The sequence below is a fragment of the Echeneis naucrates genome, chromosome 21 (assembly GCF_900963305.1).
Source record: "Echeneis naucrates chromosome 21, fEcheNa1.1, whole genome shotgun sequence".
Taxonomy (NCBI): Eukaryota; Metazoa; Chordata; class Actinopteri; order Carangiformes; family Echeneidae; genus Echeneis; species Echeneis naucrates.
Window position 1 is genome coordinate 6,128,882 of NC_042531.1, and position 27,449 is coordinate 6,156,330.

Here is a 27,449-nt window from a genome sequence, read left to right on the forward strand (position 1 = left end):
ATTGTCTTTTTTGCTCTACTGTATATAGCTGTATAGATGCTGTATATTGATAATTTTATTTATCTCTCTTCCAAATTTTATTGACCTTTAAATTCCACTTTAAATTAATTTATTAAGTGCCCTGCAGTTAGCACTGTTCTTTATGAGCACCCTTTCACATATGCATCTCAGGTTGACCTCGACTCGCGTCACATGGGCTGGGTGACAAGTGAGCTTCCTGGAGGAGATCATCATGTGATCAAGGTGGAATTGAAAGGTCCTGAAAACACCCTGAGGGTGCGCCAGGTGAAGGTCCTTGGTTGGAAAGAAGGCGAGAGCATCAAGATTCCCGGTCAGATCTCAGCCAGCATGGCCCAGCAGAAGAACTGTGAAGCAGAGACCCTCAGAGTTTTCCGCCTCATTACATCTCAGGTCTGTCTTGTCTCCTGCCGAATGCTTGATGATAACCTTACAAATTATTTTTCTATTAGCACACTATACACTTTTTGAAGCCTTTTTGTTTTGCTAGAAACCTCACTGTTGCTATTTTTGTGTAAATTTAGGTGTTTGGAAAACTAATCTGTGGAGATGCAGAGCCAACTCCAGAACAGGAAGAGAAGAACTTGCTGTCATCACCGGAGGGAGAAGACAAGGTCTGCAATCTGGTAGTTTAACCAAACCATTTGGCTTTTTATGTTTAGTGACCTTTAAACTAATGTTTTACCTTATGTGTCAAAAGGCACCATCTGATGCAGACCTGAAAGAACACATGGTGGGAATCATTTTCAGCAGGAGCAAACTGACCAACCTACAGAAACAGGTGAGGTGTAAGTTCTTCTTTCCTTCTTCCTAAGTGACTTTTTTTAAAGTTGACCCACTAACCTAACACATGTTGTGCTTGTTCCCAGGTGTGTGCCCACATTGTCCAGGCCATCCGTATGGAGGCCACACGTGTGAGGGAGGAGTGGGAGCATGCCATCTCCAGCAAAGAGAATGCCAACTCCCAGCCCAGCGATGATGATGCCTCCTCAGACGCCTACTGCTTTGAGCTCCTGTCCATGGTCCTGGCGCTGAGTGGCTCCAATGTGGGCCGCCAATATCTTGCTCAGCAGCTAACACTGATGCAAGACCTATTTTCTCTGCTGCACACAGCTTCCCCAAGAGTCCAGAGACAGGTGATGTACAACTCGTTTAGTGTTTTCTTTACAGGCACATTGATGTTTGCATTCACAGTTCACCAAAACCATGTGTATGCAGTACATCTCTTGGTCTTCATAAAATATTTGTAAAGTTGTGTGCAATTTGTAATAAGTGACAGTTGTCTTTTTTCCTCAATTTCCTCGCTCATTGTTGTGTTTCTCGACACATTACTGCCACTAAATGTCAATGAGAGGTACAGCACGAAACTGGCTGCAGTAACGTGTATATTGTAGTGTATGGGAGAAACAAATAGGGAAAAGGTTTTAGGGATTCTGAGGATTTCTTTCAAGTCACTGCACACATTAGAATTTTAGTTTTTCGTCTCTTCTCAGGTAACATCGTTGTTGAGACGCGTGCTTCCAGAGGTGACACCGGTGCGACTTGCCAGCATCATCGGAGTGAAGGCGCTGCCGCCAGCAGACATCAGCGACATCATCCACTCCACAGAGAAGGGTGATTGGAACAAGCTTGGCATCCTCGACATGTTCCTGGGCTGCATCGCAAAGGCCCTGACTGTGCAACTGAAAGCCAAGGGCACCACCATCTCTGGCACAGCTGGCACGGCTGCTGGCAAAGGAGTCACCACTGTCACCCTGCCCATGATCTTCAACTCCAGGTCAGTCTCTGCTATGCTCTGCTAGTAATGTAATTTTTGATGGGCATAACAGCACAAATTCACTCAGTCTGAGGCAAATGGCAGTTCTTCGGATTTTTATGAGTCCTGTTCTGTTCAGCTACATCCGTAGAGGGGAGAGCCATTGGTGGATGAAAGGCTCCACTCCTCCACAGATTGCAGAGATCATCATTAAGCTGGTCAAAGACATGGCAGCTGTAAGTTCTGATGTTTTTATTGCTCCCTCCTTTAAAGTGCATGTAATGTGTCTAAGGAAGTCACATGCTGTTTTTTTTTGTTTTTGTTTTTGTTTTTGTTTTTTTTTAGGGCCACCTTTCAGATGCTTGGTCCAGAGTCACCAAAAATGCAATCGCTGAGACCATTATAGCCCTGACGAAAATGGAGGAGGAGCATCGGTCCCCTGTACGGTGTATCGCCACTACAAGGGTATGAGTATAGATGTCTTCATCCGAGAGCATTTGTCTCTGTTTCAAAATACAGGATATAAAGTAGTCATTTACAATCTCTTCTTATGCGTCATAGCTGTGGTTGGCCTTGGCCTCACTGTGTGTGCTAGACCAGGACCATGTTGACAGACTGTCTTCTGGACGCTGGATGGGCAAGGATGGACAGCAGAAACAAATGGTAAGAATGACATAAAACTGTATGAAAATAATGGAAAGAAAATCAAACCAGCAACTTCTCTCATCTGCTGTTTTTATCCACAGCCCATGTGTGACAACCACGATGACGGTGAGACGGCAGCTATCATTCTGTGTAACATGTGTGGCAACCTCTGCACTGACTGTGACCGTTTCCTCCACCTGCACCGGCGCACACGCTCTCACCAGAGACAGGTACATTTATTTTATTTAATCTGAAAATTAAAAATTCATACATGGCATGTGGATCAGAATGGGCTGATATTGAATCATATTTACATTATTATATGTCTTGATGCTTTCAGGTGTTTAAAGAGGAAGAGGAGGCAATCAAGGTGGATCTCCATGAAGGTTGTGGGAGGACCAAGCTCTTCTGGCTCATGGCTCTGGCTGACTCAAAGACAATGAAGGCTATGGTTGAGTTCAGAGAGCACACAGGTAAAAAAAAAAACAACAAACAAACAGCAAATCGTAGCTTCAACCATGTTCATGTCTCCTTGAGTTCCTTCCTTTGAAGGATATTTGTCAGGTGCTCTGACAAATATTCCTACTTTTTTAGGTAAACCTGCCTCCAGCAGCTCTGATGCCTGCAGGTTCTGTGGCACAAGGAACGGCACTGAGCTGTCTGCAGTGGGCAGTGTCTGCTCCGACCCAGATTGCCAGGTACTGAACATCAACTTTAGATAAGAGGACTTTATCACCTTAATCTGCTGATTTTATTACAAATAAAGACATGTAGAAAAATAACCTTAATTATGATACCATTGTGCTTACGTTAACCAAATTTCTGTCTGTCTATACCTTCTGTGAAAACAAGCACTTGTCCCTTTGTTCATTAAACGTAATTACATCTTAAATAATGAATCAATTAAATAGATATTAAAATGGGGAAATTACCTTGACCAGTTTGATTAAAAAACTGTATCTAAGTTGAAATACAGATGATAGATTTTTGTGTTGTCTTTTTCTTCAACACTGGGAATTTTAGAGACTTTAGATTGTAGAGTTATGTAGTGAAGAGCACATTTGATGAAAGAAATAAAAGACCAAACCTGAAGCTAAAGATAAAATTAACTTGTTGCTTGTCATCGCTCTCTCTCATATGTTCTTCTGTAGGAGTATGCTAAACTGGCATGCAGTAAGACTCACTCTTGTGGTCACCCGTGTGGAGGAGTTAAGAACGAGGAGACCTGCCTACCGTGTCTGCATGGCTGTGACAAGAGCACTGGCTGTTTGAAACAGGATGCTGATGACATGTGCATGATCTGCTTCACAGAGGCACTGTCTGCTGCTCCTGCAGTACAGGTAACTCTAGATATGACCAACCCTATAGGTTTTGTCGTCCCCCCCCCCCCCCCCCCCCACACACACACACACACAAGTCAGGATTAAAATTCACACTTGTTTAACTTGTGAGTTGTTTTTTGTTTGTTTCCAGCTGGACTGCACTCATGTGTTCCACCTTCAATGTACCCGTCGTGTACTTGAAAATCGCTGGCTTGGACCCCGAATCACGTTTGGGTTCATGCTGTGCCCAATTTGTAAGGTGAGATGTTACATGAGACTTAAGAGATCAATTTAGCAACAAAGAGGGTGAAAACTGTATTCACTACATCTCCAAGTTGACAGGGCTCAGTTTGCTCAGTGCATTGTTCAGATTAGCGATGCTTCACACACGCACTAAAAACTTCAGGAAGAGAAAACTTAATTAGTCTTCTGGCTAACCCCATAGAGAAATGCTGAGTAATGTTCATTGTCCCCTAAATAAACAAATGAAATGAAATGAAACAGAACCACTTCCGAACCTGGACACATTTATTTATTTGTTTTGTTTCCCTATTTGCTTCCAGAACAAAATCAATCACTCTGTGATCAAGGACCTCCTCGACCCAATCAAGGAGCTCTATGAGGACGTGAGAAGAAAGGCACTGATGAGGCTGGAATATGAGGGGCTCCATAAGAGTGAGGCAATAACTACACCAGGGGCACGCTTCCACAACGACCCTGCAGGCTTTGCCATGAACAGATATGCATATTATGTCTGCTACAAGTGCAAGAAGGTACTGTCGCAAAACATTTCCATTTGAAGGCGGTTTAAGAGTAGAGCATTAACACTCTCGCTTTCTTTCCCAGGCCTACTTTGGTGGTGAGGCCCGCTGTGACGCAGAGGCAGGACAGGGAGATGACTACGACCCTAGTGAGCTGATCTGTGGAGCATGCTCAGATGTTTCCCGGGCTCAGGTAAGTAATTGATGCCCGTGAGGAGCCTTATAAATGGTGGCAATCTGCTCTCATAAAACTAAATATGGGCCGATGTACCTTATGATTTATTTTTTACTTTCACCAGATGTGCTCCAAACACGGAACAGACTTCCTGGAGTATAAATGCCGGTACTGCTGCTCGGTGGCTGTTTTCTTCTGCTTTGGCACCACACACTTCTGCAACGCCTGCCACGATGACTTCCAGAGGATGACCAGTGTCCCCAAGGAGGAACTGCCGCATTGTCCTGCAGGTAATTAATGGTTCTATCAACTCAGCCCTCCTGAAAAATGTTAAATTATTCAATGTGCACATGGAGACATGAAAGTCAGAATGTGGCTCGATGTGTGTTCCTAAACTGAGTCATCCAAAATTTAGATGTTTAACAGAATGAGAGGAGTTATTGCTCAAAAATTACATTTGGTATCTAACATAAGTGTGTTTTTTTCCAACTTTAAAGGCAGAATGAAAAAGGCTGATTCCTCTGTGGTTTTTTTTGTTTTTTTTTTTCTTTTCCCCCACAGGACCAAAAGGCAAACAGCTGGAAGGCACTGAGTGTCCTTTGCATGTGGTTCACCCGCCTACAGGGGAGGAGTTTGCGTTGGGCTGTGGGGTGTGCAGAAATGCCCACACCTTCTAAACAGCATGAGACTTTCACTGAAAACCAGTTTGTCTACTGTGATTTCCTGGCTGCTGCTGTTGAAGCTCAGCTGTGAAACTTGGCTCTTTCATTGTCAAGTCCCCTGGACTCTGGACCAGGTTCCCGCTCTATGCCGAGAGTCCTCAGGTGTGCTCCTGTACCAACATCAGTATCTGGGCCCTGCTTTGACCACAAGCTGTGGCTCCTTTGGATTCATAGTGACCTGAATAGGGGGAAAAAAGAACAATAGAATTTTAAAAAAGAAGATTAAAAAAAAACAAAATAACTTGTGACGTGTTTGCATGCGGCCGTTGTATTCCCTCGGCTTCTATAGACGTTGCACACCTCCTGAAGTGTAACAATACAAGATTAAACAGTGAATATGAAATAAATTTGCTTAAAGGCAACTGTGGATCAGCGTGGGTATAAAAAATGGAACAGGCCGTATTTCCAGCTTCCTAACTATAAATTTAAAATATTGTTGTATGTAAACCTTTTTCGTAATCTTGTACAGTATTCTCCACTGTCAAGTCAAGTGCACCATGGGTTGACGGACAAAAAAACAAAAAAAACAAGACAAACAAAAAACAGATGAGTTGGTGGATAAGACTGTTAAGAATATTAAGTTTGGGCGGAAAATAGTGTACGATTTAATTAATCTTGTATATAACGATACTATTCAAAATAGCTGTATTCCGAAGTTGCTACTCTTCACTTCACTTTTGTTTGATATTCTGGGTTATGTTTTGAGCCAGAACTTTTAATGAAGTGCAATACTGGGTGTGCCTCCTATTTTGCAGCTGTTTAACCTATGGAATGTATGTCAATAAAGCCACTGTACATTTTTATACAGTAGAGAGTCGTAATTCCCCCCCCCCTCCTCCTCCTCTTCAATGTCAGATCTCTTTTGTTGTCTAGAAATGAGAAGGCAGGAGCCTGGCACCCGTAGTGAAAGGTGGTGGATGTAACCCCTATGGTTAAAAAGGAAGGAAATATAAAAAAAAAAAAAAAAAAAAAGTACCAAATCCTACAGGAATACAAAAAAACCTCACAGTGAGACTGATTACAGCTGAATGATTAGGGAGGGGGGGGGGGGTGTATGTGTGTGTGTGTGTGTGTTGGGAGGGGGGGGCAGTCTTCACACCAAATAAATTGTGCACCTGTAATGCTTTTCCCTAGTAGGAGGCATGGGAGGTTTTGTGGGGGTGGGAAGGGGGTAATGGGGACAGAGTGTGGAAAAGAAGCAGCTGCTGTTATATATATATATATATATATACATATATATATATAAAAAAAAAGCTTAATACTTGTGAATCTGCTCTGTAATATCTGTGGTGGATGGAGTTGAATGGTAATAAACCAGGTTCTCTGTTTCACAAAGTACACACTGTGTCATTTCTTAATGATGCTTAATTGGGGTAATTTCATTAAAGTGCCCCTCTGCTGACATGACGGGTGGCAGCAGTCAGCCCCCGCGTCTCAGCAGAGACTATGAAAATAGAGTGATGTATTACTCTCTCCGGTTTGTCGTGTACCAAGCCAAGCAGATGCCTTTTTCCGGTGTTTTTGACCAACCAGAAATTTTGATTACTGTGAATAATTTATGCAGCAAAAACAACAAACATTAATTGTTTACAGACTTTTAGATAACAAGTTAATGCTTTTGTTTGTCATGATTGTGTATCTGGGTTTTGACCAACATAAGTGCTGTTGACATTTTACTCCACTCTTTGGTCTCTGGTGAACATACTTTTTATGGATAATTTAAGAAAAGAAATGAATAGATTAATGTGGTAGATAACCAAGCTGAGAATGGGAATTAATTGTATTTCATTTATTTATTTATTTTTTGAAGAGTTTTATTTACTGAGAGTTTGAGATTATGAGGTACGGTTTTTTTTTTTTGTCTGTATAGTTTTGTTTTTCTGTTGAGTTTTTTTAAATCTGGAGTGAGATATCTCTAGAACAGAGAAGATCTTTACCAACAGCCATTTCGCATTTGGCTTTCCCATGATGCACCGCTGCTGTCACAACAACACTTCGCCATTTCAGATTCGGGGCTCCGTCTAACTCCCGCTGAAGAACTAGGTCAGCCGAGCGGCGGCGCCAGGCTCAGACCGTTTCTGGACCCAAAACGTCCTCTGTGTTTCCCCCATCGTTGAGCGGCTCGGTCCTCTGACTCCGATGCGTGTTATCTGGTTGGTGCGGATGAGTTTTTCCAGCGTGGGCCCGGGCTGAAGTGTCAGGTCTGCCAGCTGTCGGATTTTCCTGCTAGCAGCTAGCGAGCTAGCTGCGTGTCAACAACAAGGTAGGATGTTTGGAGCAGCTCCGCCGCACTCCGAAGTGTCTCTGTGGGAAATTAACTGATGGGTTATTTAGCCAACAAGCCTTTTGATTATTACCATGTCTATTTTTAGAGTACCCCCCCCCACCACCACCACTTTGCTTTCGAAGCAACTTGAAGATAACGGGTACATTCATTCACTTGTGTCGGTTCGTTTCTAATTAAATTTCTTGTTGATTCATGCTAACTGGAGCACAACACAGGCTGCACAGACTTAACTGCTAACTCTTCACATTAAATGTTGTGTGTTGCGTATTTTCTCAGTGGTCAACATTTGCGTGCTCAAGCATGGCGTCAAATTAAAGGAAAGATCCGAAGAATTGAGCTGCCAAACATGCATTTTTTTTTTTTTTTTTGCATTCAGGTGCATTGAGACGATTAAGCATTTAGCGTTCAGGTGTAAAAATGCTGATGCAAGAAGGGAAGATTAAAGTGAGTTCATAGGAGACGGATGGCAGCAGCCTGAGTCACACAGTGTGCTCACATGGAGCTGCAGTCCAATGGGAAAGACACTATCTGTGCTCACTAGTGCAGTAACCGAGAGGAAAAACCAGCAAAGCAAACTCTTATCTCAGGTGAAAATGTCGAGGTAGGACGTGATTCAGGACTGTGCCATCATGAACAGGCTCAGCTATAGAGATGGCTGCAGTGCAGATAAGATGCATGCACATGTGAGAGTTTGGTGGAGCAAAAAAAAAAAAAAAAAAAAAAAACAAAACAAGACACAATCACTGGTAGATAATAGGGGAAAGTGGGGAAAAAGTCAGATGAATCATCCCCCATGAACAAGGCTGAATGCTTTTGACTACCCACAGTGATGGCTCAGGTGGCTCTGTTTTGCTGGAGGTGAGGGGGGGGGGTGTTTTACATCAGCACCCTTTTTCATGCATCCTGATTCCAGCATCTCAATTTTCTATTCTTTGTCAAGCATAATTGTAAATCCAATATTTTGGCTCTGCAAAGTTCTGCATTTCCTGTGTACAGTTTTTTTTATAGACTAAATAATTTATCAAGTTTTACCAATCAAAGCAATATTTAATTTTAGACTAAATGAGTAAAATGGGTGTTGGCTTTATTTAGATGGATATTTGGATTCTGTGGTTCTGGCTTTTAGGATGATCTTACTTATCAGTAGGGGTTAACCGGAATTGATTTACTGATTAATGTCTACTTAAAATTAGTCTTTAATGTGCTGGATTCTAACAAGATGGTTTATCTCTGTGTTTCAGGATGAAGCGGATGAAAGGAGCTGAGGAGGGCAGCAACAACTCCCCTAGTAACAGCCCATCAGAGGCTTGCAAGAAGATTCGGAAGCAGACAAGCGATGAGACGACGGCAGTAGTGGCCAGTGAGTCAGCAGACTGTGACTGGGCACGTCTGCCTCAGGAGCTCCTGCTCCACATCTTCCAGTACCTTCCACTGCTGGACCGGGCGTATGCCTCTCAGGTGTGTCGCGGGTGGAACCAGGCTTTCCACATGCCTGAACTGTGGCGATGCTTCGAATTTGAGCTTAACCAGCCAGCTAGCTCATACCTGAAAGCCACACATCCAGACCTCATCAAGCAGATCATAAAGAGGCACTCCAACCACCTGCAGTATGTCAGTTTCAAGGTATGAAAGCAAAGAGAGTTGTGAGGAAATATGAAGAACACAAGCAATGTCTTGAAGCTTGGTATAAATATGTTTTAAAATAATGCTTTTATAAACCTGACATGTTATTCAATCTTTGTGCTTGGCAGGTGGACAGTAGTACAGAGTCTGCAGAGGCAGCATGTGACATTCTCTCTCAGTTGGTGAATTGCTCACTGAAGACCCTGGGGCTCATCTCAACAGCCAGGCCCAGTTTCATGGAGGTTCCAAAGGTATAATTAAGATAAATTCAAACGTGTCTGGATTCCTATAGTATCCCATTCCTCACATTTGAATGCAAAGCCAATTCAAGTAATGTTGTTATTGTGTACGTTCAGATTTTTCTTAATACAATGAGAATGTAACTCCACAGTGGTGTCCTTAACCTGTGGCTGAACAGGTCTGAACAGGACTGTTTTTGTGTTTTCATCTGCAGATGCAACTGAAAAGCAATGTCTGTTTTGAGGCGTGCTCAAGGACACATTTGTAATTTGTTCCACAGCCTCAGAAGGACACTCAATGTTTATTTGCGGTTTTATTTTGTCTGTCGACACACACACACATGCCTTGCATTTTTTGTTGCACCTGGCTTTTCTCACATGTCAAAAAAGTATACGAATAATGTTTGCTACTTTGGTTTACTGACCAGCTAACATTCCCGGTGAGGGCGCAGTCCACCCTGGACAGTTCGCCCATCAATCACAGGGCTGAAAAATAGACATATACACTCACAGTCAGAGCTATGGGTAATTTAGAGTCACCAATTAACTTAGCCTCACGTATCTTTGGACTGTGGGAGGACAGTAAGGAAGAACCTTACAAAAATAAATGATTGAAATAAGAGTTTTTGTTATGTCACTTGTCAAATCTATTCCCAGCCTCTGAGTGCTTCGTAATTCAATGTTGTCTTTGGCCTTCCACAGTCTCATTTCATCTCAGCTCTGACTGTGGTGTTTGTCAACTCCAAGTCGCTGTCATCGCTGAAGATTGACGACACACCAGTCGACGATCCTTCTCTGAAGGTGCTGGTGGCCAACAACAGTGACACCCTGAAACTGCTGAAAATGAGCAGCTGCCCTCACGTCTCTCCAGCAGGTACAGTTTCAAACTAGAGAAGATTTGTCATGCGTTGTAATAGCCTTTTTTCAGTCTATGCCTGTGTCAAATTTTTTGTGAAATGTTTTTAATTTTCTATTTTGAGGTTTTATGTGTTTTCTGTGGTTTGTTAAGATACTTTAATTTTCTTGTTTGGCCACATTATGTTGTTATTTCTTGCAGTCGTCATGAAAACATTGCAAAATGTATCATGAATGAACTGCTATGTATTTTCCCTGTTTATGCCTCTCACATTCATTTTCCAGGAATAGTTTTTAATTGTCTGTTACGGTGACTTATAACAGCAATGTCTGGCAAATATAGTGGGTGTTTTTGTGCATTTTTTCCCTCCGGTAATTGGCTATACGTTTTATGAGAATTCTGTAATTTCTATGATTTAAAAACTTGTTGGACTTTTTGTTTTAAAAGCACAATCTGTCCCTGGTTAGGAATCCTGTGTGTGGCAGACCAGTGTCACGGGCTGAGAGAGCTAGCGCTGAACTACCATCTCCTGAGCGACGAACTCCTGCTGGCGCTTTCCTCTGAGAGACATGTCCACCTGGAGCACTTGCGTATCGACGTTGTGAGCGAGAACCCCGGTCAGCACTTTCACACCATCAAAAAGAGCAGTTGGGATGCGATGGTGCGGCATTCGCCTAAATTCAACCTGGTCATGTACTTCTTCCTCTATGAAGACGAGTTTGGTCCTTTCTTCAATGATGAGATCCCCGTCACACACCTGTACTTCGGCCGCTCGGTCAGCAAAGAGGTCTTGGGCCGCGTCGGCCTCCACTGTCCCCGTCTGGTGGAGCTGGTGGTGTGCGCCAATGGCCTGCGTCCTCTGGATGAGGAGCTGATCCGCATTGCGAAGCACTGCACCCAGCTGTCGGCTATCGGCCTGGGCGAGTGCGAAGTCTCCTGCAGTGCATTTGTGGAGTTTGTGAAGATGTGTGGCCGGAGGCTGTCACAGCTGTCCATCATGGAGGAGGTGCTGATTCCTGATCACAAATACTCCCTGGATGAGATTCACTGGGAGGTTTCCAAGCATCTGGGCAGGGTCTGGTTCCCAGACATGATGCCGACCTGGTAAAGTATAGCCAGAGGGGAGTTCATCAAGTACGTGATGCAGAACAGTCACGGCCTCCATGTTTGCATTGAAAAGCCCTTTAAATGCCCGGCTGTAGTGGAGTGTTTGGTGCCAACATGGAGAGCACACACTTGCTGAGCCCCTGTTTGGAGTGCAGCGCTGGGGAATAATGTGGCAGCCGTCATCACGTAGTGCTAACACCACAAAAATCCCCCCTGCTGTCAGCTTCAAAACGGACTGGGGAATCCACATTTTTCTGATGCAGAGACAAAAACTGAGCAGGTTGGCTTCTTCACATATTAAATAATCAGCGCACAGACCACTGCAGGTGGAAATATTTGACTTAGAAAAGCAATGTTTTTATAACTGCAAACTGAGTTATATGGACATTGTAGCTTGGTAATAATAATCTATATAATGAGAGATGTCAGTGTGTATGTGTGAGCGTATGTGTGTACATGTGCACTTTTCAATGTTTTGTTTGTTGTTTTGTTTTGTTTTTTTTTATGTTGTGGCGTAATCGGGGAAAATTCAGTGCACAATTGAATAGTTACACTACCACTTGGCCTACTTACATCCTGAGATAGCAGCTCTGCACTCTGTAACACTATGTGGCATTGGCGGTTTCTTAATGAGGTGTTTTTGGAGGTTTAGTTGAGGGTGAATCCACTAAATTTTGCAGAAGAGTGGCCGGGTCTCTCATCTTATTTAAACAAATTTAAAGTCAACAAGCTGTGGCAGTCATGGTGAGGGCAGCAGGATAGTTTAAAACGAGAAAAGTTAGTCAGGAGAGGGAAAAAAAGACAACCCGTGTGTGTATATAGCTCTTTGTATTTGTGATGTGAAGGTGTACTATTTTGTGTCATGAATTTTTTTTTTTTTTTTTCTCCCGTTTATGCAGGTATTTCTTTCCTGCATTGTGCATCAATTGAATCAAGAAATTTAATTTCTCTGTTTTTATTAAGAAGGCTTCTGTACAGTTTTATTTCCTAAGCACCTTACATGAAAACCAAATAACTGTTAGGACACACCAAGTCCTTAAATTGTAATGAAAGCAAGGAGATGAGCTTCATGATGATGCTCACGTTAGTCTTAGTTGGACCCAGGACATAAAACTGATTATTTACACTGTTTCTGGGCTTCTGAAAAGTCAGCTGAACTGTAAATAGAATATTGAAGTGATGGGATTGCTGTTTTTAAAAAAAATTAAAGCAATCAGAGAAATGATCTTATGTAAATACAAACAGTGCAAAGAGAAGTCTGCATTTAGGCGATGTTGGGCCCCTACCATCCTAACTTAGATTGGTTTGTAATCATTCAACAGTAGACTAGCATCTGCAGCTATTAGCTTACAGTGCACGCTGACCATACAAAAGTATCTTTTTGTGTGTCTCAGGTGCATTAAATGAATATATTTCCTGTATAGGTTTCATTTGTATCTTCTGCTATTTGCCTGTTCAAGCTCTAAACCTGTTGTGAATAGCTGCCCTCCTATTATGTTTGCTCCGTATCACGTTGTCACATCACACGTACAGGAGGGGAAGCGATATTCATCTTTTCATGACAAACTCCGTCTTTCAGGATTTCATTCGTGCTCCTGTCCCAACTATCCATTCATTTCAGTCAAAAGACATTTGGCAAGTCAGATGAGTGAAACAAACTTTTTTTCCTTTAAGAAGGAAGTCAAATGCATCTGTATATAAAACGCTGTGTGTTTGATTATTATGAATAGAAATGTACTTATTTCTTTATTTCACCCTCTGTCAGGGTTCAAAGTTTCCTTAACAGCTCGTGTCTTTTATAAAACTGGAGTGCGAGTTATCCTTTACTAGGTGGGTCTTTTTCATACTGTAGTCACTAGAGGATAAGCTGTGTAATTTATTGATATGAGTACTGCTTTTGTAATTGATTTGTGTTTTTTAGTTACACACAAAAAAAGCAATCATAACCAGCAAGCAGACCAGCACCAAAATCAGTTCTATTGTTTAAGAACCTTCCACAATGGCCTTGTTGCATGGAGTCTTAGTCCTGTATAATTTTAATAATTTGTCAGCACAGTGGAGAGATTTTAACACACTCCATTCAGTGAAGTCAGAAGAGAAGGCCATTATTTTGCTCTTAAATTGAGTGAAGGAAAATTCATTTTCCGGCAAGAACAAAATTGCAATTAATAAAATTGTACTTACCCCTGCTAGAAGTTGAGGGGAAACAGATTGATGTAGCATTCTCCCTCCTCATTATGTTTTGAAAATTTAATATTTAACAACGATGTACTTAAAAAACAACAAAAAACTAATTGCCCAAATGACAAAAATTGTAAAAAAAACAAACAACAAAAAAAAAAAAAAAAAAACAAGACAAAAAAAACCAAAATAAATAATCTGTATAAATGGGAAGATCCCAAAAAGATTTTTTTTACTGCAGACATTATGTTAGTAAAAGCTACATCTAGTTTCAGAGATGTAATTTGTCAAATCTATTTTTAGTACAAGTACAAAATAAGTAGTAGATAAACCTTTGGATGTCAGATCTCAGACCATCAGCCGGATTTTTTTTTTTTTTTTTTTTCCTGCCAGACTTCATTCCTTTCACCTGCCATGTTCATGTTGACATGTCATCCAGCCAAACAGTCCTAAAAGTGAGATACCTGAGTGCAGGAATTTCCTTTGAACTTAGATAGATAGCGTTGGTTTCAGTGTTGGCCATGAAGTAGACACGTGCTGATTGTGCTGATGTACATTAGCGTTTCAGTGGTACAGTAACACATCTTCTGATTGTCTTGGGCCGCGACGGCAGCGCTTAAGTGAAGGCTGTGAATTAAGACTATATTTTGTTGTTTTTATCAGCTTTTATTTCAAAGTTCAATGTAAACATTTTTAACACAAACATTCAAAGACAATTTATTTATCTTTCACCATAAATACTCTTCCTGTCAGGAATTATTGTTTAACCCCCATTGGACAAGATTTCTCTGGTAAGTTTTATTTGGTGTAAACTGGTGTTGACACTGCTGTCTCTAGTTTTGCTTCTCTTTGGCAAATGTTTTGTCTACTTTGCTTTACTGGTCACCTGTCTTGAAATTAAAACTATTGTTTTGGATATGTGATCTTATACTGGTAATAAAAATTTGTGAATGTACATTTTTGTCAATATACTCTTTTCTAAACGCTGAACAACAACACTGATGTGAGCTCGGTTCATAACAGCACTCAGAGCTCAGAGCTATAAAAAGATGAAAAATGATATAATGACCTGATTCAAAGGCGGTGGGGAAACTAAAGATGACATACTCGGATATAAAATTGGTGCATTTTTAACAGAGAACTTTGCATGGAATTTATGAGGAAGCAAATCCAGCAAACATGTTAAGGCCTCTGGAGTACAAACGATGCCGTTGCTGAGAAAGATGAGTGACAGCGAGACTGCAGAGGCCACTTTCAACTGTGAAATCTGCTAATAGACATCACTTGACTTGATCTTGTGAAATCTTTTTTCTCAACAGCTGCCTCTGAGGTCAAAATGTAACTTTGAAGAGTTGAACCAGTGAATGTTTCTCAACTTTGATAAATGATTAATTGATTAGAGTTAGTTTTGAACATTGTGAGTTTAATTTTTAGTCATCGTTAATACATTTGGTTTTTGTGCAATTAAAGACGTGAGCTGAAAATAAAAAGACTGTGGGCTGGGAGGTCACGGTAAAGGCACCTCTTCATATGTAATCTGCATGTAGGGCGGCTTCATCGGCAGATGCCAATACTCAAAGTTGTAGTAGAGGTAGAAGCTCTTGTCCAACACAACCTTTTTGTAAGCCTCCAACAGACTGAGGGTCAAGTCTATGAACGACTGGTGCGGCCGGAACGTGTGGTAAAATTTACGGATGTCCACCGCCAGATTTTTCAGTGCAGGCTGTCCGAATATGGCGCTGTCGTTGCCGAGGTACGTGGGCTCCCCGCTGTAGAGGTAGATCTTGGTGTAGTTGGTTTGCGATCGACTGGAGAGTTTTGCACCCAGCTGTGTTAGTTTCCTGTACGTGCGGTGGACAAACTGGGAGCAGTCGTAAGAGTCGAACCACGCCGTGGCGTTCGGGCCGGGGTCCGAGTGAACCGTCCACGTCTCGTAATAGATCCCAGTCTCATTGTCATCTTGGACCCACTGGGCCATGTCATTGAACTGGCTCCCTGCAGAAAAAGAAGAAAAGTACTTCAGTGGCAGGAAATGTGAAACAGGGAGCACAAAGAAAAAATATCTGGAGAGTGGAAATCATTTTTTTCTGTTGGATTCTTTCAGCTATTATTTTTAATGAATTCCACGAAAAGGCCAAAAACCAACATGCTGGATGGTTTTTTAATACTGACTGACTTCTCTACGTCAGTGACCTGCCATTTTGTTACAAAAAACAACAAAGTTTTAAAATAAATCTCACAAATATATCGTGATTTTTTTCAAAAACCCAAGTAATTTCTTAAAACAGCTGGGCACTGTTGTTTTTAATGAATGTGGAGATACCGTGGAGTCCACTCATTTTGAATTTTTTCATTGGTTTCTAAAAGAAAGGATGAAAAGTTAAACAGGAATTCCCACCAGTTATTTCTCCAATTTTCTCCAAGGTGCCGTTTTGTGACCAGTGTGAGTCGTCTATGCCGTCGAAGAAGCAGGCAGCTCCCTGGTTGCACCAGAAAGGTGCGGCCAGCTCTGGTCTGAGGTGAGGAAAGGTGCAGTTGCCCAGCTGAAACAGTTCATACCACTCCATGGTGTAGTTGGCTCCCGTCTCTGAACTGCTGAATCCAATAGCATCATGCATGATGTGCTGTGAATTCAATTAGAAGCAACATATCAGAGAGGAAGTGTGCACAGCCAAAAAAAAACAAAAAAAACTAGATTTCCTTATATTGTACCAACTACACACAGCTGCAACACACCTGTTTCTTCTTCTCAATTTCAGATAATCTAGTTGAATCTCATTGTTTTCAGCAGCATCAACTGGTCGTTTGACCACGAGAAGATTGATGTAGCCTACTTACAAATTTCCCCAGCAAATCTCCGTACTTGAATTCCCACACAGGTGTTTGTAGTCGATAAACTGAGATGACGTCTGTGTCTCTCATGTAGGGGATTCGTCCATCACGGTCTCCGGTGGGGCAGAACGGGTAGAGAGCTTCACAGTAGGAGTCCGAAGCTGGGCGATGATCAAAGCGCCTGGGAACAACGTGAGAAACACAAATTGCAAACCAAACCATGTCAGCAACAAGCAGAGTTTCAAACCTCTGCAGGGTTAGATCACCTTTAACACATTCACAATCTGGGACATGAACTGAAACCAGGAAGGGTTCATGTGAATTGTTTGAATTCAAAAGCACAGCTTAGACTTTCGGATGCACATTTCAGATTTGTTTTTTTTAGGATCCTGCAGAAAACAGATCAGCTGTTGATGCAGCAGGGAGACCGAGTTAAAGCTGAAGCAACCTGCAGTTAAATGTTCCCTTTATGACAGTCATAATGCTGTTTAAACTGCTGTGGGGTCTTGGCCAAAGTGACACCCCGGGATGGTGTAACTTATGGCAGAAACAACATATAAATATGAATTTAAAGGCTTATACCAGATGATGATGGACTTTAATATTAAAATAAAACTATACTGTGATGATTTCTATTAGTCTGAAAGAGTTGGGTTGTTTGTTTTTTTGTTTTTTTTTTGCATAGATACATCCAGAAGCTTTTTTCTCTCCAGTCAATAAAGACTGATATTATGTTAAAGATCTTTACAACATCTTTAAATCGGGCTTCTGGTGTGCTCGTTAGCTAAAGTTTCCGATGTCACGTGAACGCACCACCGCTAACTTCCGTAAACTCGTGTTTTCTGTTTCAGGACTCCGTTAAACTGAAGCTGACACCGGATCTTTTCCAACACGGTCTCTCCTTCAGGTCTGACCTCCTCTCACAACGGTTTATTTCCTGTCGGCCACACAAACACGGCGGACGGACGGAGGTGTGCTCGGTTTTCCTACCTGTAGGGGACCGGCCACTGCTGCCGGCCTTCGTTCTTCAGCTGGGCGGCCACAGGAACACACAACAGCAGACTCAAACACAAACACAAACCGACCTCTGCTGGACTCATGTTGAAGTCTTACACACCGACAGACGAGGAGCAGGACAGCAGTCCCATCATAACTCTGGACCCACTTCCTGATTAGGAAGTCACGTGGTTTTACTGACGGTCACATGACGAGCACAGGGCGGAAGACATTATTATAATTATTACTATTTATAAGTTAGGCTTCTCGTCAGTGTAGTTAAATAAAATCAATTTAAAACACGTTTATGTTTCCATAAAAAATTACCGATATAAATAAATCAAAATTCATGGATGGATTTCTAAATTCTGTCTTCAAAGTAGATTTTCAGAGTAAACTTCGCGTTAAAACAGCAAAATGTGTGAAATGCATTTTTTTTAATATGGATAATATAAATATAGTAATCCATAATATTATCTCTGCTTGTTTTCCTGTATAATATTTGACAAACCCCAGCCGGCCCGGTCCGGTCCGGTCCGGTCCGCAGGGCGGCGCTGGAGCACCGGACCGGCAGCGGAGCGACAGAAGAAGAGGAGCGGGGACAGGGGGCGTCCTCACCGCTGACAGTCCGCCATGCTCGCCTTCCTCATCCGGTCCGTGCCTCTGCAGCCGCTCCACAGAAGCTTCAGCTCGGCTCGGATGGAGAAACGCGTGGCCGTGGTCCTGGCCGGCTGCGGCGTCTACGACGGCAGCGAGATCCACGAAGCCTCCGCCGTCCTGGTCCACCTGAGCAGAGGAGGAGCTAAGGTAAGTTTGGGGCACAGATCCGACTGATCCAGGCCTGATCCGGATCACTCATCAAACCGAGCAGCTGACAAGGAAACCGAAGGACACTCGCTGCTTGAAAATATTTTTAGAAAATAGAAATGGAAAACTGTTCTGCTACGTTTCACACTTTGCATGACACCAAACATTATTAAAGGATAAAGGCTCCAAAGGTGCCACCTTACTGTCTTTTAATGTGAAATTCATCTTTGCAGGGAACAAAAAGTGACTAATTTATATTTAAGACTGTGACAGAAATTATACTACTGTTTTGGGAAGTGGCATCTAAATAAAGTTTATTATTGTGATAAAGAATGAACGAGTTGACTGATGATGACAAAAGGTAAAAAAATCCATTGGCTGCTCTTCTTATGAAATCCAAGTCCTCAGTGTTCGCCTTTCTCACCTGCAGGTGAACATGTTTGCTCCCAACATCGACCAGATGCATGTGGTGAATCACCTGAAAGGCGAGCCGTCTGACGAGAAACGAAACGTGTTGGTGGAGAGCGCCAGACTGGCCCGTGGAAACATCCAGGACCTCTCCAAGCTCAGTGTCACAGAGCACGATGCAGTTATTTTCCCAGGTCTGCTCCCTCACCCTGACCTCTGACCTCTCTCTCCATAAATGCTGAATTGTCTCTTGATTGAGGCCCTGTGTGGTTTAAAAAAAAAAAAAAATCAGAGCCTGTATTTAACTGCTGATGCTCCTGACCAATGAACTTTCTTCTTGATGTTTCAGGCGGTTTTGGGGCAGCGAAGAACCTGTGTACGTGGGCCGTGCAGGGGAAGGATTGCTCTGTTAATGCCCAGGTCAAGGCGGCGCTGCAGGCCTTCCACGGTGAGGGCAAACCCATCGGCCTCTGCTGCATCTCACCCGTCCTGGCGGCCAAGGTGTTTCCTGGGTGTGAGGTCACAGTCGGCATGGAGAAGGACGAAAAGTGAGTCTAAGCACAACTCTAAGGAACGTCAGGTTTTATTTTCATGTTTTGCTCAGAAAGACTAATGCAGATTTTTCAATATGAATAGATTTTATATAGAAAATATATATAAAATCAGTGTGAATGTGAACGTCTAGTCAAGGGAAGTAGTGAAATTATTAAAGTTTGAAAAGTTGTTTTGACATTTTTTCCTCATCAGGAAAATTCAGATTTTAGTATTTTGGCTGTTGGCTGCATCTTTGCAGCTTTCTTGTTCTGCTCCGCTTTTAACTAATAAATGTAAACTTTCTTCTCCCAGATAAAATGGAGGACTTACTGTGCAATCGTACTCAATAGAAATAATATCCAAAGACTAAAAAAAAAAAAAAAATCTTAATTTTCCTCTTATCTAGAGACGCTCCTGTCAAGCAGCTGAACATTGTTCTCTCCTGCCTTCTTCTGTCAGGTACCCCGACACCACTGACACTGCAGCCGCCATCAACCAGCTGGGCTGCAAACATGTGAGCAAGAGTGTCAGCGAGAGCCACGTGGACCAGAAGAACAAGCTGGTCACCACCAGTGCCTTCATGTGCAACGCCCCCATCCACGAAATCTTTGACGGAATCGGAGCCATGGTGCGGGACGTGCTGAAACTTGCTTGATTTGACCAAAACTCAAACATCGGTGGAAGGAACCGGAAAAATTTAATGAGCTTTGTGGTAGCAGGCTGCTTGAACTGATTTTAAGGGGGTGAAGTATCACCCTGATTAGAAGCACTTCCCGATACTTTTGAAATATCTGTTTGTAGCAGCAGCAGCACACTCTAAGCTGTCTGCATTGTTTGACAAAAATCGCTGTTAAGACAATTTTGCCCTGCAATCAGTCGCTTATATTCAGATGAAGTGGATAAGTGTCATGACATGTTTATTAGATTTTTGAAAAGCAATAGCAGGCATGGTAATGTACAAAAAAATGCAATAAAAAAAATCACTTTATGTTCACTTTCTCTTAAATCTATGCACCACAGAAGAAAAAGGTGAATTTCAAATATTCATACAAATGATCACACTGATTTCGTCAGCTGCTGTATAATTACAGAGCTCTTGTGCTGCACAACTCTCTATGTGAGCTACTTGTCATTCTCAAATATGAACTCAAGGGCGAACATTCGCTGACTCTTTCAAGGTTTCCTATCACATCTATCACACCGTCTACTCCGTCCGTGCACAGCACGGACGATGCATTAAGGCTGAACTTCTCCACCAGGTCCTTCTGACTCAGTGGCTTCCTCCAGTGGCCGTAGAAGGTATCACACCTAGCTGTGTGAGTCTGCCTCTGATCTGTTTCTATCTCCACCTCACAGTACATCGTGTCAAAGCTGGGCTGGTTATCTTTTGGGATCTCCATCTTCACTTTAGACAGCAGCCTACTCAGAGCAGGGCGGTTAATTTGGGCTTCGTTGAAGGAAGCCACCGTTACTTCGTTATCCAGCAGAGCGCAGCAGGCGTTGAATTGAAATGAGTGCCTGGCCTGGTGCTCTGTGGCAGGTACAGGGCAGTTCACATACTTGGATGGAGGGACCCGTAGTGTGACTTGCCGGATCTGGCTGATGTCAAAGTTCCCAGCTGTATTTTCGAGTTTTCTGCGGGCTGCCAGAGCTGCGTCCACAACCCAGTGCATCCCCAGATGAGCAGGGATGCGCTTGATGGCCACATTCTGATCCTCCAGAATCCATTTAAAGCTACCAGAGGCCCAATCTGCAATCACTGAAGGACTGTAGTCTTTGTAGTAAACCCCAAACCCTCGGTCCATATCCAGGATGGCAGGATTCCCTTCCAGTCCGATCTGGGCAAGCCGTGCGGCCTCCAGGCCTTTGCGGGCAGCATTTCCAATGTGGAGTGGTTTGGTTTGTGTGGCAGCGTTGGCCAGGGGAGCCCCAGCAGAGGAGGCTGCGATAGCCAGAGCATGACAGCACTGAGCGGGGGACAAACCCAGCAGCTTGGCTGAAGCTGCAGCGCTCCCCATCACCCCAACCACACTGGGGGGGTGGAACCTGAGAGAGACGAGCAGAACATCAGAACATACTCAAGGTTGATGAGTCTTTGATGAGACCTGGCTGAAACATTTAGTCAGTTATTCAAATATTTGACAGAGAAAATTAATCAGAATGAATCACATAATTAATCATTGATGTCCTGTTTAATTTTCTGGTACTCATGTCTTTCTGTCTGTTGTACAAGAGGATAAACTGAATATCATCAGGTTTTAGATCATCACAAGCAATGTTTGAACAGCAAATGAATCCAAAATGAAGAAAACTGTTGGTCTGTGTTACCGATTTATCTGTTTTGTATTAAATAAAGAATCAGTTGTAAAAAGAGAAGTTTTCATTATATTTTTAGCAGCTTTTGGTAAACCTCAGTGATCTACTGATGCCATGTGAATGCCCTTTGTTTTCTTTTTGAACGATCCTCACATGGTGGCGATTAGTTTTGCTTAGAAACTACTTCATCCCAATGGAAAATGATGTAACTGCTCCTGGAAATGTTGCAGTTGCGTTGTTTTAGTTGCCTGTTGTGAAATGCTGTGAGTGCCAGATCTGTTCACCACACCCAGCACTACCTTCATGGCCGCTAGAGGTAGCTGTTTCACTTTTTGTAATTTTTGTGAATCACTAACTTAAAACTAGACAGAAAATTTCTTCTGTTGGTTAATATTTAGGTACCTATTTAATATTGAATATTTAATGCCTCACCTCTCAGGGATGTTGTATGCTTCTCTGGAAAACCTCATGAGTCTGCCCTGCACCTCGATGCCAACGTTAAAGGCCAGCAGCAGGTCTAGACCTGAGGTCTGTCTGGGCAGGGCCTCTGCCAGGGCCAGCAGAGCTGGTAGCACGGCCCCTGAGGGGTGAGTAGCCGGATGCCACGTGTCGTCATAGTCCATGGAGTGAACCTATCACCAGACAATACGACAGAGCCAATAATCAGTGGCAAACCAGCACCGCGTCAGTTTTATGTTTTCTGGAGAACACAATGCTTTAAATTTGAGCAAACTTACTGCGATGCCATTGACAAATGCGGCATATTGAGGAGGGAGAGTGACGTCTGATTTGCCCCAAACGCTGCTCCTCTCTTCAGATGAGAGCAGCTGCCATCAGATGGGGTAACAAGAGGAAAGTGTGAAATTAAACAGCCATGCAGACACTCCTCTGAACTCAGTGGGGAAGTTCACAGCTTCCACAATGCTGAGTAAACAGCAGGATAAAAATCACATCAACCGCTCGCACTATTTAGGAACAAGAGGCAAGTTAATAATGGAAACACACTAAAGAAAGGAAACCTCAAACAGCACCACAGTAGGTCATGTTGATAGGCTGGTAAAATGGGTCTGTTCTTTTTTTAATGAACAATAATCTGTCAGCTGTTTTAAAGAAAACTGACAAACAGCAGCTGAGTATATGAGCTGAAGAGCAACACAGACAAAATCTAATCAGGCAATATAACTAAAAGGATTTATTGATGAGCACAAGTTAAAGCTTTGAGTTCGTTTTCTTAACTCGTATCTACATTTTAAATAAACCATATTAGCTTTTTAATGCCTTCTTTAGTACATTCAGAGTAAAAGCTTTGCCATTAGGTGTGTAAATTATTTGTATCATGTTGCCATATTCCACATTTTAGTATGCAAAGCACACCCCCCTTGTCAAACACCTGACTGTACCTGGCTGTAAGTGAGAGCCTTGTTGAAGACAGCTGTCCTGGTTCCTAATAAGCCAACGCCCAGGGTGTCCAGAATCATCCTTTTGCTTCTGTTAATCACACCATCTGTCAGCTGAGCGGTGTTGATGGCACAGATAGCAGCGCCAAAGCTCTCTGTAATACTCTGGCAAGATGAAACACAGCCAGTCAGTCTGGAAGTCAAGGTGCAAAAACCTCCCCAGAGACAAATATTCTGCACGGATTTGTCTTTAAACCCAAAAACACTTTCCAAAAGGTTTGAAACTGAACCGTGTGTAGCGAAATTATGAAAATGTGTCAGTAAATATAAGAAAATGCATAGCATGTGAAAACAAAACAATACCTTGCGCAGCATTGTTGCAGCAAAACGATGTCTGAAAAATGGCCCAGAAGTGAAGTGCGGATGCCTTTTATATGTAATTACACCGTGTGAAGGCTAATCTAGCAAATTTCCAAGTTCAGTAAAAAAAAAACAAAACACCACCAATATGAGAAGTAGGTACTCTCACAATGACTGGCTGTCTTTGATGCAAGTTTCCTGCTTTTTGACAGTTTGATAGATGTTGGATTGGGAAATCCAGTTTTTTTTAGTTTTTATTTTGTGTTATTTTTATGTGCATTCAATATATTAGAGCTACATTTAACCATAGATAAGGAAGTGTTGCAAGACAGAAATTGTTGAAGAAACAGACAAAAACATGACTGAAAATCACAGCAAAAAAAAAAAAAAAAAACAACCCAACAACATCCTAACACATCAGGCTGTTATACACAGAATTTAAAAGTATAATTTAATAACAAGAATTGCACAACAAAAGAAATGAGAAGACTTTTTTGACCAAACTATCTTGGGACTCATGCTGTCTTTCTCAACTTGTATGTTTTTGAGGTGACAGACTATGGAAATCCAGCAACGGGAAATTTTGAATGGGGAAATGACCGAAGTGTCAGCCAGATCACTCACTTACAATCACAAGACAGAGGCAGGTCTGGATCCAAAGTTACAACAGCTCTGTGATGACTCCACCTGCCATGTTATATGGATATGTGGATATTAACGCAATGTTTTCATTCCCTTTCAGTTTTGATTTTCTCAAAATTACATTCGGGCTAACCAAACCAGGAATGGCAGAAATCTACTATCAGTTTTATTTCTTAGCTTCTGAGTCAGATTTTTTTTAATTTTTTTTTTTAAGAAATACTTCGTTTATTTATTCCTTTCAGCTATTCTTCACTTGCAGTTGTTTCTTCCTTTAACAATGTCAACAGCCTTGACCTTAAATTTTCGTAAACTATTTTAATCTTTCTGATCTCTTGTTGGTGATGACACACTCAGGCTGTAACTGTTGGGCAGCGTTTCAAATGTATACGTCAGATCAATTTTATGAGCTGCATGCATATTATTCTCATGCACCAAGTATTTGGAGGTGAAATTGACTTTACATCAATTAAAATGTGTATTTTTGCTCCGTTTGTTTGATTGTTATATGTGTCAGCAGTAACTAAATACTTTCAATATGTGCTTTCTGTGGCTTTTTTTGTGACAATGTCAGTTTGTCCTCTTTTTTTATTTGATTTTAATTTTGAGCACTGGGACTGAGCCTCTGTGCCTGATGTCACTTCTTCTGACTGTGTGTTTGGGGGTTTAAACTGTATTAGTGTCACTGTGATGGCTGCATTTCTTTCAGAAGTGCAATGGGTGTCACTCTTTCCATATTTTCCAACCATCTTGATTCAAACAGCTGAAATAACTGAAATCAATTTGCACTGCTTCTGTTTTTTGCGGGTTCCTCTGGGAACTGAAAAAGATGTGACTTTATTAGATTAATTAAATAATAAACATCAATTTGAGGGCAGGAAGAAACAAATCAGACATAATCAAATGGAGGCGTTTCCTTTAAGTGATGCTGCAGGAAACAACTCTCTTTGGGGGGGTGGCACGACCCCAGATTTTTTTTTTTTTTTTTTTTTCAAGTCGGTCATTTAAATAGTTAAATTTTAACTTAACACCCATCAACCCATCACGCACGCGCACTGACGCACGCGGGTGAGCCCGGGCTTCATAAACCAGGTGCTGCCGGTCCGCAGCTCAGTGTCTGCGCCTCACCGACATGGCTCTGGCCGACACGGAGCGCGCAGGGTCGGGCTGCGGGGACTCGGGGTCCCCGTTTGCAGAGATCATCGAGCTGAACGTCGGCGGACAGGTTTATGTCACCAGACACAAAACTCTGATCGCCGTCCCGGACTCGCTGCTGTGGACCATGTTCAGCCAGAAGTCCCCCAAGGAGCTGGCCAGAGACAGCAAAGGGCGCTTCTTCTTGGACCGGGACGGCTTCTTGTTCCGGTACATCCTCGACTATCTCCGAGACCTCAACTTGGTCCTGCCGGACTACTTCCCCGAGAAGAGCCGGCTGCAGAGGGAGGCCGACTTTTTCCAGCTGCGGGACCTGGCCAAGCGGCTCAGTCCCCGGGTCAGCAAGGACAACTCCATCAGCGAGGAGATCGGCCAGAGCGACACGGAGGAGGGCGCGCAGCAGTGCGGCCCCTCCGGCGGCGCCCTGTCGGTGTCCGGGGCCATGCGCTCCCCGTCCCTGGACTCCAGAAAGTCGGGCTACATCACGATAGGATACCGCGGCTCGTACACCATCGGCAGAGACATCCAGACCGACGCCAAGTTCAGGAGAGTGGCGCGCATCACGGTGTGCGGGAAGACCTCCCTGGCCAAAGAGGTGTTTGGGGACACGCTGAACGAGAGCAGGGACCCGGACAGGCCCCCGGAGAGATACACGTCCCGGTACTACCTCAAGTACAATTTCCTGGAGCAGGCATTTGACAAGCTGACAGAGGTGGGCTTCCACATGGTGGCCTGCAGCTCCACAGGCACCTGCGCCTACACCAGCAATGATCCAAACGAGGACAAAATCTGGACAAGCTACACTGAATACGTCTTCTGCCGGGAATAAGTCGCAGTATTCACGTCCTGCTGGTGTACATAGACATTTCATGGTCTAGAGAGGAATGTCTTTTAAAGTATTGCATTTGCTTTGTTGAATAGCAACTGCAATAGCATATTGCCCCATTATTCTGCAGCATACCTGTTAACCAACTTGGAGGTTCACCGGAGAAACAAAATGTCCTTTAAATAGAGTAGAAAAGAAAGTCTGACAGCATGTGGAGAGTATTATGCAACATGGCTGGGGAGAGTGAACAGAACTTCATTTTTGAGTTGGCACACATTTCCAAAGACCTATTTATGGAAAACACCAAGAAAACGCCATCGTCTCCGTCTCATAGAACTGCATGTCAATGTTTCAGTCATATCTGACTCATGCTGTGTGACTTGAGAGGCATCCAAGAACGGACAAGCAGAAATTAGCATTCAGTGTCATTGTAACGTCTAGGCTTGCTTGATCACACGTTTGGGATAAGTTTTGTATTATCTAATAGGCTCTTATAGTGGATCTATCACTGACATGACTAAGTTGTATGTTCTTGCCTGGTAGAGTTGTACGTGCCTGTTCACATGAAATAAAATCTTTTCCGCCCTTTGCCAATTATCCCCAATTTATTAACATCTGTGCAAACTGCAGTGCAACAGAATGGCGGCATTCACTGCCCTCCAACTTTTTCCATTCGACAAGGCCTATCAAAGTGTCGGCCTTAAAAAGGGATACACCCAGAAACTAATTGAAGTGGCCAGTGCAACAAAATGTGTTTTAACACACACACACACACACACACACAGAATTTAAAATGCATGTGGCAGTAGCGTGTTCAGATATCTCATCGAGCTCTGGTCTGACTTACAGAGACCTGCCCGTGAACTTCCCTCGCCTCAGACTTAGCTCATCACTCTTGTAAACTGCTGTTTCAGGGCACCGCATCCATTTTCTATTCCAGGTGTTCTGTCATTAAATCACACAATCACATCCATCTCTGACCTTAGTTAGCATGTGAAACTGCAGGAGAATGCTTTGCCACTTATCCATTTTGTCACACAAATCATTTGCACGCCATGTGAATGCAATTAGTGCAGCTCTGCACACATGAGGTCATTATCATTTCAAGTGTAAATAATCAAAGAATCCAGCTGCATACAAATGTGAGGGTTCAGCCTGGCTGGGACTGTGGCTGAAGGGTGCGTGATTGGTGCACCTTTTTGCTGCAAGAGCAGACTTATTTGGCCACCCAGTGTACAGCCGGCCCTGGATTATGTTTAATTCAGAACAGACATGAAAAATAACGGCCTTACATTGCGCATCATGGGTTGGATTATAAATCATGAGGGATTTATAGACCAGAAGAAGTGACGTAATCTCTGTGGGGGTCCAGGGACATCCTACCAGAGGGAACATCTCTCAGTTTCCTGTGCTTAACACATAAATCTGGTTCAATGTGGCTTTAAAAAGCTTGGGGGGGAGGTGGGGGGGTGAACTTTGGCATTGTG

At 42.9% G+C, this 27,449-nt stretch overlaps 6 protein-coding genes across 18 annotated transcripts in view; 4 read left to right on the top strand and 2 right to left on the bottom strand.

The window, feature by feature from the left end:
- mycbp2 (MYC binding protein 2) overlaps positions 1-6,403 on the top strand; it is a 53,337-nt gene extending 46,934 nt beyond the window's left edge. For all 11 annotated transcript variants that reach the window (XM_029530929.1, XM_029530933.1, XM_029530934.1 and 8 more), the window contains 17 exons: positions 172-411; positions 543-632; positions 719-799; positions 888-1,154; positions 1,512-1,795; positions 1,914-2,010; positions 2,120-2,239; positions 2,336-2,437; positions 2,521-2,649; positions 2,760-2,892; positions 3,014-3,117; positions 3,571-3,759; positions 3,893-4,000; positions 4,305-4,514; positions 4,588-4,695; positions 4,802-4,967; positions 5,239-6,403. In XM_029530929.1, the coding sequence (XP_029386789.1) occupies positions 172-411; positions 543-632; positions 719-799; positions 888-1,154; positions 1,512-1,795; positions 1,914-2,010; positions 2,120-2,239; positions 2,336-2,437; positions 2,521-2,649; positions 2,760-2,892; positions 3,014-3,117; positions 3,571-3,759; positions 3,893-4,000; positions 4,305-4,514; positions 4,588-4,695; positions 4,802-4,967; positions 5,239-5,354 (2,544 nt within the window). In that variant the 3' untranslated portion in view covers positions 5,355-6,403. The remainder of the gene's footprint in view (positions 1-171; positions 412-542; positions 633-718; positions 800-887; positions 1,155-1,511; positions 1,796-1,913; positions 2,011-2,119; positions 2,240-2,335; positions 2,438-2,520; positions 2,650-2,759; positions 2,893-3,013; positions 3,118-3,570; positions 3,760-3,892; positions 4,001-4,304; positions 4,515-4,587; positions 4,696-4,801; positions 4,968-5,238) is intronic.
- Positions 6,404-7,394: 991 nt separating this feature from the next.
- On the top strand, positions 7,395-14,647 carry fbxl3a (F-box and leucine-rich repeat protein 3a). Of its 2 annotated transcripts, XM_029493037.1 has the most exons (5): positions 7,395-7,662; positions 8,928-9,309; positions 9,438-9,560; positions 10,251-10,422; positions 10,872-14,647. In XM_029493037.1, exons 2-5 carry the CDS (start codon positions 8,929-8,931, stop codon positions 11,510-11,512), a joined length of 1,317 nt encoding a protein of 438 aa, XP_029348897.1. In that variant the 5' UTR covers positions 7,395-7,662; position 8,928; the 3' UTR covers positions 11,513-14,647. The 2 variants fall into 2 exon arrangements, with proteins under 2 accessions (XP_029348897.1, XP_029348898.1); XM_029493038.1 differs by lacking the exon at positions 7,395-7,662 and having other exon boundaries at positions 8,914-9,309.
- Positions 14,327-17,712, bottom strand: cln5 (CLN5 lysosomal BMP synthase). Its single transcript, XM_029493039.1, has 4 exons — positions 17,515-17,712; positions 16,531-16,705; positions 16,091-16,316; positions 14,327-15,687 (listed from the first exon to the last, which is right to left on the bottom strand). Exons 1-4 carry the CDS (start codon positions 17,622-17,624, stop codon positions 15,200-15,202), a joined length of 999 nt encoding a protein of 332 aa, XP_029348899.1. The 5' UTR covers positions 17,625-17,712; the 3' UTR covers positions 14,327-15,199.
- Positions 17,713-17,965: 253 nt separating this feature from the next.
- LOC115035279 (glutamine amidotransferase-like class 1 domain-containing protein 3A, mitochondrial) lies at positions 17,966-20,257 on the top strand. The gene is made up of 4 exons (XM_029493041.1): positions 17,966-18,327; positions 18,758-18,929; positions 19,085-19,283; positions 19,729-20,257. Exons 1-4 carry the CDS (start codon positions 18,154-18,156, stop codon positions 19,922-19,924), a joined length of 741 nt encoding a protein of 246 aa, XP_029348901.1. The 5' UTR covers positions 17,966-18,153; the 3' UTR covers positions 19,925-20,257.
- acod1 (aconitate decarboxylase 1) lies at positions 20,176-23,422 on the bottom strand. 2 transcript variants are annotated; one of them, XM_029493036.1, is made up of 5 exons: positions 23,346-23,422; positions 22,986-23,147; positions 22,323-22,412; positions 22,018-22,217; positions 20,176-21,315 (listed from the first exon to the last, which is right to left on the bottom strand). In XM_029493036.1, exons 1-5 carry the CDS (start codon positions 23,355-23,357, stop codon positions 20,355-20,357), a joined length of 1,425 nt encoding a protein of 474 aa, XP_029348896.1. In that variant the 5' UTR covers positions 23,358-23,422; the 3' UTR covers positions 20,176-20,354. The 2 variants fall into 2 exon arrangements, with proteins under 2 accessions (XP_029348896.1, XP_029348895.1); XM_029493035.1 differs by lacking the exon at positions 23,346-23,422 and having other exon boundaries at positions 22,986-23,334.
- A 1,630-nt stretch (positions 23,423-25,052) lies between these two features.
- Positions 25,053-26,551, top strand: kctd12.1 (potassium channel tetramerisation domain containing 12.1). Its single transcript, XM_029493040.1, has one exon. The coding sequence runs from the start codon at positions 25,114-25,116 to the stop codon at positions 25,963-25,965; it is 852 nt and encodes a 283-aa protein (XP_029348900.1). The 5' UTR covers positions 25,053-25,113; the 3' UTR covers positions 25,966-26,551.
- Positions 26,552-27,449: the final 898 nt, after the last annotated feature.